The sequence below is a fragment of the Cyprinodon tularosa genome, unplaced genomic scaffold (genome assembly GCF_016077235.1).
Source record: "Cyprinodon tularosa strain WSP-4 unplaced genomic scaffold, ASM1607723v1 ctg642, whole genome shotgun sequence".
Taxonomy (NCBI): Eukaryota; Metazoa; Chordata; class Actinopteri; order Cyprinodontiformes; family Cyprinodontidae; genus Cyprinodon; species Cyprinodon tularosa.
Window position 1 is genome coordinate 639,343 of NW_024039388.1, and position 14,755 is coordinate 654,097.

General features: G+C 39.3%; 1 protein-coding gene across 1 annotated transcript; it reads left to right on the forward strand.

The window, feature by feature from the left end:
* Positions 1–584: 584 nt before the first annotated feature.
* Positions 585–14,646, forward strand: cog4 (component of oligomeric golgi complex 4). Its single transcript, XM_038308606.1, has 19 exons — positions 585–776; positions 2,215–2,297; positions 2,384–2,498; positions 2,649–2,823; positions 3,001–3,194; positions 5,560–5,665; positions 5,733–5,890; positions 5,972–6,030; positions 6,112–6,236; positions 6,339–6,457; positions 8,919–9,085; positions 9,193–9,358; positions 10,099–10,161; positions 10,251–10,364; positions 11,998–12,090; positions 12,174–12,257; positions 12,332–12,433; positions 12,566–12,694; positions 14,002–14,646. The coding sequence occupies exons 1-19, from the start codon at positions 624–626 to the stop codon at positions 14,134–14,136; spliced, it is 2,340 nt and encodes a 779-aa protein (XP_038164534.1). The 5' UTR covers positions 585–623; the 3' UTR covers positions 14,137–14,646.
* The last annotated feature ends 109 nt before the right edge of the window (positions 14,647–14,755 follow it).

Below are 14,755 nucleotides of genomic sequence, written 5' to 3' on the forward strand. Positions count from 1 at the left end.
AAATTAGCCCAATTTTTATGGAAATGTAATTTAAGTAAATTAGGTTAATGTACCCAAAAAACGTTTTTATAGTGATTTCACTCAGGGTATGGTAGATGCCATACCTGCCAAAATTATATTGCTGTTTCAACACAAGGTAAGATAGTACAATTGACTTGGGAATGAACATGATAGAAATTGATACTAAAGCTCCGATAAGATAAAATTTTTACAAAATTATTAGGTTTGTCAAATCAATAGATAAAATAGATATGGATAAAATAAAAATATTTAAAGTTAAAAAGGCAGACATGCGGAATATGTTGCAACCAATCAGAATCCATGCAAGATGTGGAGTGTATGCGGGGGATATTTCACCCTCAAAGTAGTCTTCTCAGGTTGTGGGTTTATCTTGGAATCGTGAATAACGCCAAGCTGTTTTTTTTTTTTTTTTTTTTACGTATGATATAAAGCATTTTTATGTATATGCATGATAAAGAAAACACGGTCATGAAAATCCATGCGTAACAGAACAATATCGATGCAAAGGTGAGCTGTTTTATTGGTGAAGTGTTACCTGCCAGACTAAACTCAGGGAGCCTTAGCACACTGCTGACGTTGACGCTTTTCTTTAATGGCGGAAGATGGCTGACAGCGGAGCTCTCATGTCTGTAGGAGCTCTGGCAGCGCAGAGGACCGACTCCGGCGCCCTTTCGTCCGTTAGCATGGAAACGATCTCCGGGCTAACGGAGCTGGAGGATCTGGAGCGGGTTTATCAGCAGCTCTGTACCGAGGAGGTAGGTGCCGGAGATGGATCTACATTTGTGCCTACGTCACCACGTAAACTTCCGCGATGCTACAACATTCAGTCAGATCAGAAAACATACAAAAAATACACCGTTGATTTAATATCGAAGCAACTGGATCAGAATAACACTGTTTCTTAGAGGATAGCTTAAAGTTCAGTGTCCAATGTAACTATAGTGAGTAATTATAGGCGAGTTAAGCTAATGGAAACAAAACTATTTTTACCAGTTTTTTTAAAGCTACTAACCAGTGCTTTTTCAAATAAAAAGCCCATTTTTTGATTTTGTTTGTTTTGTTATGTTTGTTTTGCTATATTGTAAACTATTCTTAAATTAAGGCAAGAAACTGTAAGATATACTGTATCTGCCTACCTCTCCAGGCAACTTAGCCCCCTTCTCTCTTATTCCATATTTTAATCATCTGTTTATTTGGTACAGGTCTAAAATGGTTTTAGTTATGTATAACAATGTACAGGCATTTCAATAAAAATAATGCATTATAGAAGTCCTTGCCAGGTTGTCAATTTCCTTAAGTGAAGATCTACCACCATTATTCTCAGCTAGGTCTTTTAAAATGAAATTTTAAAAAACATCAAAACTTTGAGAGCTGCTGCAAAATGTGTAACTTAAACCGAAGATGATCTCCCAGCAGCCTGACCTATAATAATATAACTCAGAGGAGCCTGATCAGTGAGAGATTGCTCCTCCCCAAATGTAGGACTCACAGACTGCTGAACTCCTTTGTTACCCAAGCTGTAAAACTCGCCTGGTGGAAGGAGGAGGTGATAGGAACAGGGACAATGCTCTGCCCCTCCTTGGACATCTTGTGCAAAACATTACCTATAGTCACTCATGTGCAATAATCCAAGTCAACTACTGTGTTTTCTTCCATTAGCTCTGTACTGTGCAGATGTTTTTTATATCTAAAATAATATTTTTTTGCTTTTTTGTACTAAATACACTTTTGTTTTTATATTTTCTGTTGTATTTTAAATCTTTAATGACATCTTGGTTTAAGTCTGCCCTTTGTACTCTATATAAGCTACTGGAACCAGAATTTCCCTGAGGGAAAAATCCTAAGGGAAAGAACTTGTGTCTTAAAACTCAGTAAACACCTCAAGATGTTAGTTCATGCACCTTTTCGTTTAAACAAAGAAAATCACCAAATTCCCCAGTTGTCACAAGAACCAGGTTTAAAAAATGTTTTCCAGTATTTCTTCATCTATATAAATTTAAGAAAATATTGTTGAGAAAATACATTTATATATAAAAATTGAAAAAAAATAATGTTTTTATACCATAATTGCACATAGTGACATGCTACTGACATTAATACATTTTACAATGGTATTCCGAAATGTTAACATTGTGTTTGCACTTCGTGTTTGCTAATCAATTTAACAATTGTAAAAATAAATTTTTATTACAGAAAGAAGTTGAAGCTGAGCTGGACAGGCTGGTGGGACAGGAGGGGAACATCCACAATAAGATGCTGGCACTGCAGAGGATGGGGTAACGTCTTTATAGATTGGTTTGAGTCTCAAAGGAGCCTTTTGTCTGAGGTCTTTGTGATTATGGTATTTATTTTTGTCTTGCAGACCCAATCTACAGCTGATTGGAGGAGACGCCAGTCAGCTGTCGGGGATGATCACATTCACATGCAGTCTTGCTGAAAATGTCAGCCAGAAAGTTAGACAGCTAGACCTGGCAAAAGTGAATATACATCTATTACTTTTCCTTTGTGGAGATTGTAGTATTTAATGCAGAAATATTTAATGTTGTACTTTTAACACAATAGTAACCAAATGTCTCATTTCATTTCATGCATTTGTTTTTGTTTTGTTTTTATATTTTTTCTGTCAGACACGGCTTTATAACGTCATCCAGCGAGCTGACGATATCTTGGACCTGAAGTTCTGCACTGACGGCGTACAGACGGCGCTGCGTAATGAAGATTACGAACAAGCTGCAGCGCACATCCATCGATACCTTTCTCTGGACCAATCGGTGATTGAGCTGAGCCGTCAGGGAGAAGAACGTATGAGGCTTTATTTAACTTTTGTGCTGCTGTGTTTTTATTTGCACCAATTCAAAAACCTACTAAGATGTTTGAATTAGGATACAAACGTTACCTTTGCATGTTATCGGCATCGTTTCTCTCATCTTCATTGATAGCCAAACTTTATAACAGTCAGTATGGGTCATTTCTAAACAGGCAGCGCTGTGGATGCCAGTTTAGTGACCCTGCAGGAGGCAGAACAAAAGCTGAAGGTGATTGTTGCAGAGAAGCTTGATGAGGCTGTAGCAAAAGTCGACCTGGCTCAAGTGGAGAGGTTCTTCAAGATCTTCCCTCTTCTGGGCCTCCACCAGCAGGGTCTCGCCCGATTTGGTCAATACCTTTGCAGTCAGGTGGGTTTTTTCAAGCAGAACTGCTAATGTGTTGGAAAGGAAAGGTTATTTGTTGTCTGTGCAATGTGAAAATTTGATCAAACAAGCTGATCAACTTGGCAGCATACTAAACAACAGGTCAGAAATGTAGACTGATCCCAAACTTTATACCAAATTAAACTTTTATTGGTTGGTTTTGACTGTTTAGATAACAATGAAATTGCTTTGCTTTAAAAGATTTACTCTGTAATTCTATAATTTGATTAATGCCACAAAATCAGACACATACTGAATAGGTAATTGCTATAATCTCAACATCATTTACAGTGGGGCCAAAAAGTATTTAGTCAGCCACTGATTGTGCAAGTTCTCCTACTTAGAATAATGAGAGGTCTGTAATTTTCATCATAGGTACACTTCAACTATAAGAGACAAAATGTAAAAAATAAAAAAAATCCAGGAAATCACATTGTAGGATTTTTAAACAATTTATTTTTAAATTATGCTGGAAAATAAGTATTTGGTCAATAATTAAAGTTCAACTCAATAATTTGTAGCATAACCTATGTTGGCAAAGTCATTACCAGGTTTGCACACTGTAGCTGGTATTTTGGCCCATTCTTCCCTACAGATCTCCTCTAGAGCAGTGATGTTTCGGTCCTGTCGGATGGGCAACACGAACTTTCAACTCCCTCCACAAATTTTCTATGGGGTTGAGGTCTGGAGAGTGGCTAGGCCACTCCAGGACCTTGTAATGCTTTTTACGGAGCCACTCCTTCGTTGCCCGGGTGCTGTGTTTGGGATCGTTGTCATGCTGGAAGACCCAGCCACATTTCATATTCAAGGCTCTCACCGATGAAAGGAGGTTTTGGCTTAAAATCTCATGATACATGGCCTCGTTCATTCTTCCCTCAGCCCCAAAGCATGATGTTTCCTCCCCCATGCTTCACAGTAGGTATGGTGTTCTTGAGATGCAACTCTGCATTCTTCTTCTTCCTCAAAACAGTTGGGTTTTTACCAAAAAGTTCTATTTTGGTTTCATCTGACCACATGACATTCTCCCACTCCTCTTCTGGATCATCCATATGCTCCCTGGCAAACTTTAAGTGGGCCTGGACATATACTGGTTTGAACAGGGGGACACGTCTGGCACTGCAGGGTTTGAGTCTCTCCCGGTGTAGTGTGTTACTTATGGTAGCTTTTGTTACTTTGTTCCCAGCTCTCTGCAGGTCATTAATCAGGTCCCTCCGTGTACTTCTGGGATATTTGCTCACCGTTATCATAATCATTTTACCCCACGGGATGAGAACTTGCATGGAGCCCCAGATCGAGGGAGATTATCAGTTGTCTTTTATGTCTTCCATTTTTTTACTATTGCTCCCACAGTTGATTGTTTTTCACCCCAAGCTGCTTGCCTATAGATTCACTCTTCCCAGGCTGATGCTGTTCTACAATATTTTTCCTGGTGACCTTCGACAGTTCTTTGTTCTTGGCCATTGTTGAGTCTTGAGTGTGACTCTTTGAGGATGTGGACAGGTGTCTTTTATACAGACAACAGGTTCAAACAGGTTCCAATAATACAGGTAACAAGTAGAGGACAGAAGAGCTTCTTAAAGAAGAAGTTACAGGTCTGTGAGAGCCAGAAATCTTGCTGGTTTGTGGGTGACCAAATACTTATTTTCCACCATTATCTGAAAATAAATTCTTAAAACATGCTACAATTTGATTTCCTGGATTTTTTTTTTCTCATTTTGTCTCTTATAGTTGAAGTGTGCCTTTGATGAAAGTTACAGACCTCTCTCATTATTCTAAGTAGGAGAACTTGCACAATCAGTGGCTGACTAAATACTTTTTGGCCCCACTGTAGGTCTGGCCCTTTCAGTAGGCCGTTCTAAGACCGTTTCATTGTACAGTATCTCTGGCTGTATGCCGAAGATCTTTTCACTTCTTTTTTTGTTTGTTTTTAATTCCAGTCTTGCTCTGTTTTTAACTTCATCCCTCCTCCCATCAAACCCGTCCAGCTTTAACTCTTTCTGTTAAAAAAAAGCATCCCCCACAGCATGACCCTAATGTTTGTGGGGGTCATGTGTGCAGTGTTAATCCTTTATACATCTATAGAATTTTGTATGAAGTATTTTGTTCTCATCTGATCAGAATACTTTCTGTCATGTTTTTTCTTTCCCTTACATGGCTGGAAGTAGCGCTTTTGCTTTTCTTTAACTCACCATCCTCCATCATCCACTCCTCTGGTTCCCTTCTGTCATTCCTTCGTATACCCACATCCTGAAAAAAACGTCCCCATCTTTTAGGTTTTAGTTTGCCACTTAAACTTGATATTTTGAGAGACTTTTCCCTCTTTGTATTTTTTGCACGCTCCCTTTCACAGCTCGCCTCCAAAGCTGAGGAGAACCTGCTGCTGGCGACAGGAGGTGATGTGGGGGAGAAGAGAGCTCTGCTGGTATTTGCAGACACGTTAACACTGCTGCTGGAAGGTGAGGAATCCTCCATCTGCGCTGGCTCATGACATGACTCCATTGAAACGATGGCTTCTCTTCATAGGTATCGCCCGTGTAGTAGAGACCCATCAGCCCATAGTGGAAACATATTATGGTCCAGGTCATCTGTACACTCTCATCACTCACCTGCAGCAGGAATGTGACCGCCAGGCGCAGAAAATCGTCGACACGTTCATCAAGCAAAGAGGATACCACAACAAGGTGTGTGTTTATGTGTCGGCTGAGCTGCATCCTGTGGTTTCTGCTCCAGATATCTGACCCCTTTAAACCCTTGTCCTCTAGTTCCAGGTTGTCCAGAGCAGCATGATGAAGAGCGTACCAGCAGAGCGGATCGAGCCAAGGTCTTTAGCCATCTGTCTGCTTTCTGTCTCCATCTCCTTTTTATCTCTGCATTGTTTGTATGATTATTCCATGTCTAACAGGGAGCTTGACCCCGTACTGTCAGAAGTAACCCTGATGAACGCCCGGGCAGAGCTCTACCTGCGCTTCCTGCGTCGCCGAATAATGGCCGACTTTGAAGTTGGAGATGCTCAGAGCATCACGCAGGGTATCTTCATCTCAAAGCATTGCTTTTTGTTTTGGAGAGCTCTTTTCTTGTTATGATTTGGGCTAAAATGGATTATTCCTTCCTTTCTCCAATAACTCTTAGAGCACCAACAGAATTTGGAGAAGCTAATCAAACACTGTTTACTGAGCACCATGATTCAAGAGCTGATTGGATACTACATCCCAATGGAGGAATACTACATGAGAGAGTCCGTTAACAAGGTCAGGCTTACAAACCATTATTCTGTTGTACAGAATGTGATTAATTGTAAAATTTATCCTCAAAACCTTTCTGGAACACCGACACAATAAGCTATTTATGTAAACCATCATTTAATAATATTCATTCAGAATCAATTGTAATGTTAAAAAGATCACAGCTGGGTATTTCTAAAAAGCTTTAGAAATCACGGCTATTGTTAACAGGAATAATTTGGCAGTACAAAAGATAAAATTTTTATTGTCAACATATAGATTAATAATATACAGGATAAACTAATGGAAAAGGTTTTAAAAGAACTTGTGAAGTAGTTTGAATAGAAATTAACCAATTTTAACTCTCTGGCTATACATGACCTCTAGTCTTCAGTAAGCCTGTTACATTTTTATTTTTATTTTGTACCCCTCAAACTTTGATAGGTGATGAATCAACACAGAGAATAATTGATTTTATTGATTACTTTGCTTGTTTTATACGAGTTGTTGGTCTGTTTGCAACTACAGTCAACTGTGGTTGTTTTTTTTTTTTCTAAGAGAAAATAATCTCAGTAGCATTGTTTTGATTTATAGTACAACCCCTTTAGTCTGATGCCCATAAAGAAAATCCAGGGTAAATTACCATCACTGTAGATCTACCCAGTAAAAGGACCCAGACGTTTCTCAGTGAACATTATTACAGTGTGGGAAGGAAAAAGGGTGGGGCAAATAAAAACCCCCAAGAAAGCTGACGTGTCTGATGAAGTCCTCTAACAAGCCACAACAAAGAAAGGCAGGACCAAAATGTAAATGTTTGGCCTACATGGAAAATGCTGTGTGGTGGAAAACATGACCCTGAACGCACCACCCCCATAAGGAAGACACCTCTTCATGTTAAGGAAGCAGGTCAGAGCTACTGGGTAGGAGGATGATCCAGGTCAGTGCTAAAAGGCTTTAGACTCGGGTGGAGGTTCAAAGAAAATCTTTGACTAGACTTAAATCTTCATATTCCTCTATTCATCGTGTATCTCAATCGAGGCAAGTTTATTTATGTAGCACGTTTCATTGACAAGGCAATTCAAAGTGCTGTACGTAAAAAAAGTACATTGCAGCAAAATAGAGGCAACACCAATAATTATAGAGAATAAAAGTAAACCATCAAAATAAGAAAATCATAGCAGTTATACGCTGCTTTGTGTTGGACTATCACATGCAATCCAACTGAAATACATTTAGAGTTATGGTACTAATGTTTACTGTGACATTCCAAGTTACCAGGCATTTTTTGCCTGGAGCCTATCAGTGATTTTTTTTTTTTTTTTTTTCTTTATTGATTGATTAATCTAATGCAGCACTCTCTGAAGCTTGTAGCCATATGCTTTGTTTTTATTTCCAGCCTTGTCCCTTGTGTAAACAGGTGTTTCCATTTCCTCTAAAAAAATCTCCTTAAGAGGTGCCGTCCTACATCCTTCACATGTGTCTCTGGTCCAATCACATGACCTATATCCTCCTTGGTGATCATGTTTTTCTTCTTTAAGCCTTTATTCACATGTGTTACAGCTGAAACACATCTAAAAGTTTCAGATGTTGCTGGTAAATTCTTCAGGTTGTAAATTGAATAAAATAAAAATCCTGCTCCTCATTTTTGTGAACCTGTAAATAGGATCTGTATCTGTTGTTTTTCAATGACTTGGTTTCTTAGGGATGCTCTGTTTCATATCCTAAGTTACTGACCTGATTCCAGTTAAGCGAATTACTTCCAGTGTGTTGGAGTTGTTTCGCTGCCTCATTATGATATTTGCCCCCATGGGTGTTTATAGAGGACTTTTAGTCCTGCTGTGTCTTGTCTGTGTCATTGGTAATATGGATGTTCTAATAAGGGCCACAAATTTAACAAACAGTATTACTTTTTTTCTTGTATTTTGCATCTGAATTCTGTTAGTGGCATGAAGTTAAAAATAGTCTAGACTTATTCATGACTTTTGTATTATAAGATTGTTCTGCGTGTCTGCACTTGGTGGGCTGTAAAGCTATTGATCTTAAAGCTGGAGCGAAGACCTCTCTCTGTGGGTCATAAGTCGCCCTGAGCGGTCCTGAAGCAGTCTCTCAGGAAGGCATTGGGCATATTACTGCCAACATGTTTTGCCAAAATTATTAAAAGGAATGAAAAAAAATGATTGGAAGTCATAACATGAGTAAACGAGTGTAAATGGAGTTTTATTTATTTTATTTTTTATGTTGTTTTGTTTTCTGATATTCAAAATAACAAAGATTTTGGTTTACACACTTCAGGAGTTAAATACCTGAGGCATTTTCTTTGTCATTGCTTTAAACAAAAAGAATTTTGGAACTTAAGCATATTGTTAATGTTGATGAGTCCCAGATTTTCACAGGAAATTTACTGTTTATTCTAATTTTGCTTCTTTAGTATGTGAAGTTATGTTGCCTGCTTTTTATAAAACATATTTATCACACTCCTTTACTTCAGGCTGTCACCATGGACACATATGAGAAGGGTCAGCTGACCAGCAGCATGGTGGATGACTGTTTCTACATTGTTAAAAAGTGCATCAGCAGATCATTATCCAGCTCCAATATAGACTGCCTCTGCGCCATGATCAACCACGCCAACTCATTGCTGGAGACTGACTTCAGGTAACAACTCAACCTCTCCACCTCATACATTAAAAGGTTTTCTAAAACTCACTACCTTGTATCTCACATTAATGCATTTTTATGCATGGTACGTTTCATCCCATTAGAGAGGTGTTGTACAACAGGCTGCGTCAGGGCTTCCCAGCTACGACGCTTCAGGACATCCAGCGGGGAGTCAGCAGTGCGGTGAGCCTGATGCAGAGCAGCTTACAGCAGGGGAAGTTTAATACGCTGGGCATCGAGAGCACCGAGAATGCCAAGGCTGCGTTCCTGGTAAGATAAACATAGACACAACCCTGTCCTGCAGCTACTATAACCCAGAATTAGGGTTGACTTGATTGATTTTATTGATCTCACTGTTGAGAAATGTACTTGTTACATTAGCTTAAATAGTCAAAGGAAAAGAATGTGCCAAATGAAGAAAAGGGTAAATGGGATATGTACAGTATGTATAGTGTGTCCACATATGACAGTTTTTTTTAATTGTAGGATCATTATACAGGGTTATTGCACAGGGTGTTTACATGGGCATTAAATAGATGGATATATATATATAGTTATTGCATTGGGTGTCAAATATAGAGAAACAGGTTATTGCACAAGGTATCAAATATTAAATTGCACGTTATACATTGCACAAGTTATTGCCATTGTAGACCAAAAGCCTTATTCTTTCATTGGAGCATAAATATTTTGAATTCCTCGGGTTTTTAAAGTCCAATAAATATGTAGAGATGTGCTAAAATGGTTACAGTATTATCCTTGCATATCTCCGTAACCCTTTGTCGGACTTTTTGGAATCTCAAAAAAAAAGGCAGCCAAAAGTTGTATGGCTTTTTAATGCCTTTATAAACTTATAAAAGCAGTAGTTCTTGAATTTGTTTCTATTTATTTAATATAAAGATCAAATAATCTTGTATTCAACCTTATAACTAGACCCTAACTTCAGAAAACTGTCTGGTTCTGATCTCTGGCTGATCGTCGCACTTCTATAACGTGTCTGTCCAACTCAGGTCACTTTGAATAATGTGGAGGTTTGCAGTGAAAATATCACTACTCTAAAGAGAAACCTGGAGGTAAGTTGCAAATTTCTTTTACACTTTCTGATCTACATTCTTTCAGTAAATTGCTCCACTAACAAAAAAGCTGATTTGTTTCCTGGCAGAATGACTGCTCCAAGCTGTTTAGTCAGGGGATTGGATCTGGTGAAAAAGCAAAGATCGAGAGTTGTTTGTCTGACCTGGTCAGCACTTCTGCAAAGTTCAAGGATCTATTACAGGTTAGTCAAACAGGGAAAAATTGAGGAATATTGATAGTTTTCTTTCAATTAAGCCAAAGTGGTCTATGTTTTTACTGTTACACTTGAAATTGCTTATAAAGTTTCCATAAATCCATTCAAAAGGACCAAGGTAAACTGTTTAAAGTCCCTGATGCATGAGTAGAACCCTTGTATGGGCCGGATCTATCAAAGGTTTGCGTGTATTAAAACGTGAGCTATTTCACTGCGCACGCTAAAAAATGTACAAACTGATCTATCAACAGCGTGCTAAAAGGATTTGGTCTTTAAAATGTGCTAAATAGCGCCTCTTATCCATTTAGTACTTTTTCTGCAATGAATATGCAATATTGGGCGTTTACACGCAAAAGTGCGTCTTGTGGGAGGAGAACATGTAAATATATTAATTTAGCACTCGCAAAGTGATTTATCAAACCTGAACGCAATTTTGCTAACGGTATCTGACTCTATATTTAACACGTTTCAAAAGAAGGTGCAAATGGTCTGTATGCGTAATTGTGCACACATGGCAGCAGTTATTGTCGCAAGAAGGAGACATGGAAATAAAGCAAGGAGACGCAGAGAACGCATTTTTTCACTCCGTGTGAATATTTTTGCAATGAACGAGGAAACGATCATCAAAACATATCGTTTATCCAGCATTGCCATTTTGGAGCTGTTGGGGGAACTCCGAATGGATTTGGAGCCAGCCACAAGGAGGACCCACGCAATACCAGATATCACAAAACTCCTTGCAACATTGCACTTTTTTGCATCTGGGTCATTCCAGTGTACGGTTGCAGCGAGAGCTGGGATCTCCCAATGTCGTTTTTTCAGAAGTGCTGTCCGACGGGGTCGGGGTTCTCCCCCTGCGCCTGTGGAGCAACGTGCCAAATGCTGCGGGGATCTCATCCACAGTCACAGGCCAATACAAAACACCTGTTTTTTTTTTGTTTTTTTTTACTGCAGCACGTACCACCTTAGGGAATAAAGGTTGCCAATTTTTATATATATATATATATATATATATATATATATATATATATTTATTTACTTATTAATTTTTTTTGTTGGGGGTCACTGTAAGATTTAAATTTCTTAATGCACTAGTTTGTACAGACTACAAACTACTTTGCCGCAAACCACAAAACGCGCAAAACCATCATTTAAATAGGGTGTCTCCAACAGTTTTGCACCTTCCACCAGTTACGCAATCACTCTTGTTAAATCACCCGCAAACCATGGTTCAGCCCCTCGCGCAAAATTCCAGTTTGCGAGCGCAAATTACTGCACGCAAAATTGGATCTTGATAAATCCGGCCCTATGAGTTTGCAGATCCATCCATCCATTTTCCCTCACGCTTATCCAAAGCGGGTTCATGAGGGTGCAGGTGCCTATCATCAGCTGTCTAGGGGCGAGGGGCAGGGTACACCCTGGAAAGGTCGCCAGTCCATCGGGCAACACAGAGACAAACAGGACAAACCACCATTCCTGCCCGGAATTTGTTGATGATAGATATATTCTAATAAAGTCTTTTAAAGAGTTATCTGTAGAGCTAAGGGAGCCCATTTGTGTCACAATAGGACTTTTCTTAGATGGTGAAAGTTTAAAACCTTCATTTTATTCTAATACTTAGGAGGGTCTAACAGAGTTAAACACGACAGCTGTAAAGCCACAAGTCAAACCCTGGATCAGCAGCTTTTTATCCATCTCCCACAACATAGAGGAGGTACTAATCATCACACATTTCTGAATGGAAAAGCTCCAGAACTTGTGTTTTCCTTTAGTCTTCATTGTTGCCGGTTTCCACAGGAGGAGTTTAATGATTATGAAGCGAACGACCCCTGGGTGCAGCAGCTCATCGTCAACCTGGAGCAGCTCATGGCAGAATTTAAGGTGTTTAACTTAAATCAGCTCATTTCTGACTGTATTCATTATGTGTTTTAACCCATTTTAAGTCACCTCCACAGGCAGCCCTTTCTCCTGTAATCTATGACACTTTGACGAGCCTGATGACCAGCTTGATCTCTGTTGAACTGGAGAAGACTGTGCTCAAATGCTCATTTAGCAGGGTAAGGAGCTGATTTTGTCCACTAGGAGGCACCAAACAACCTCTACACATATAAATAATTGCAGAGATTTTCCTGACTAGACCTTTTAGTTTTACCACAGTTCATTTATTTTCCCCCATCACAATGTTGCAGCTCGGAGGGCTGCAGTTTGATAAAGAGCTTCGGTCTCTGGTGGCGTACCTAACCACTGTCACCACCTGGACCATCAGAGACAAGTTCGCCCGCCTAACGCAGATGGCCACCATCCTCAACTTGGAGCGGGTAATTCAGATTCATTACACTCTTGTTGGGATTTTATACTTGCACTGGTTTGTATGTGCATGGATATACTTGTTTAATTTATGTGGCATTTATTCTGAATATTAGGTTGTTAAATGACTTTTAAAAATGCATGTCATACAGGCTTCCAGTTTATAATTCAGAGGTTAATAGATCCTCTTTACTTTTATTAATTATAGTCATTTTTCCCTGGAAAGGCGAATCCTAAAAAAATGTACTTCAAATGTGAGCTTGTTTTCTGAAAGGCCTAAAAAAGCCCAAATATAAGATGAATACAGAGGTGTCCTTTAAGATGGGGCTTTATGAAAATCTGGATCCCAGATGTTAAACAGAAATATCAGTTTTATGTGATCTAATTTATTTGATTCAAAAAGAGAAAGGCAGTTGGCTTTCTTGGGGTTATATTGCCATATAGAAAATGTATGGGTTGACTAAAACAAAACCATTGAAAAAAATATCTACAAAATTTAGTAGATTTCAAGAGATTACTTCACGGCTTTCCCCTAAACCAGAGAGTGGCAGCAGTGAGTATTGACTCAAAAAAAGTATTAGACTGAAGACAAAAATATGGGAAAGCGGAGCGATGCCTCGCTTGTGGTCTTGATCTGCTGATCAAACAAGAAAGCAGAGTGCAGAGTGAATGAAGAAGGTGAAAGCACAACAGACACCAGAGGCTGCAGAGACATGCTGGGCCTTATTTATAAGCTTATGAAAGGATTATAAGGAAATTGTTACCAACGATGCACCTCATGCCAAGGAACACCTCATTTGAATTTGGTAATGATTCAGATCAGATGCAAGTTTAACTGTAGGTTTAAGTCACTAAATGGGGAAAAATTAGCTGCTTGGCAGAGGTCTTTGCTCTAAAAGTGCTTTTCTACTTGATCAAGCTTTCAGCTCAGGTAGAATCTGATGTCAGCTGCTTTAGACTCCCGACTAGTTTTAAAACTGTGTTACTTCAATTAGGTTATGGGTAGTGTTTCTTCTGTCTCCTAACAAGCTTAACCAGAAATCAGCAGCTCGTTCTGATAAACCCTGAAACACTGATTACTCTGTTATATTTTATGGTCTTAATATGAGCAAGATTGTGTCCATATAAAATAGGGTTCTGTAGGTGCTCAGTTTTTTTTTTTTAAAGGCAGGTTCAAATGTAGCCAGAATCTTTGTGATTTCCTTTTTATTCATTTGGCAAAATAATTGAAAAATGAGCCAAAAAGTGGAGGGAAATCAGGTTGATTATTGGGCTATTTTCATAGCATCTTGAGATCTCTGTTTATATCTGTGTGCAGGTGACGGAGATCTTGGATTACTGGGGTCCTAACTCAGGCCCACTGACATGGCGGCTGACTCCCGCGGAGGTGCGTCAGGTTCTGGCATTGCGGATTGACTTCAGAAGTGAAGATATCAAGAGGCTGCGACTTTAGATCAAGAGGCAACGGCTTTTAGCGATGGGGAAGAAAGACCCACCTGATGCATATGGAAAAAACAAAAACTCTTAACAGATGTGTGCACAACACAAAACAAAACCCCTGTTTGTTCCTCAGTGCTTTTTTCTTTGCAGTTTGGCCAGCTGATCCCAGTCTGCATCAGTTCCAGCTGAGCTTTAAGAGACACGGGGTTTCACAGCAGTGATGGCAAACAGTTTGATCCTAATTAACTGTAAAATGTTTAATTAAAATTCTCAATGTGTAACTGTATCAGAGTAGAGTTGAAATATTTTTAACCTAAAACTGGCTGAGAGGAAAAACTGGGACACATTGGGACTATGGAGTGGAGCTGTGGGGCCATGGGTGCAGCAGAGCAGTAATGAACATCCCAGCCATTAAACTGACAGAAACAGGTCAGACAGCTGATCCAGCCTAGTCATTCAATATATGAATAGCTTCTTGCCGGTGATGATGGAACACTTTTAACCTAATAAATTGAGAGCTTGCTGTGCTGTGCTCCTGATCCCTGCCGTCCAGCACATTTCACTGCCAGATCTGCTCCCAATCTTTTTTATACATATTTCTGACTCCAAACGCGCAGCTTTGTTCACGGGGC

Bases quoted from the DNA above. Each gene is read 5' to 3' on its own strand.
- cog4 (XM_038308606.1), top strand. From the start codon at position 624: ATGGCTGACAGCGGAGCTCTCATGTCTGTAGGAGCTCTGGCAGCGCAG. The intron at 9,359-10,098 runs GTAAGATAAACA...TGTCCAACTCAG, and splicing joins ATGCCAAGGCTGCGTTCCTG to GTCACTTTGAATAATGTGGA. The intron at 10,162-10,250 runs GTAAGTTGCAAA...GTTTCCTGGCAG, and splicing joins CTCTAAAGAGAAACCTGGAG to AATGACTGCTCCAAGCTGTT.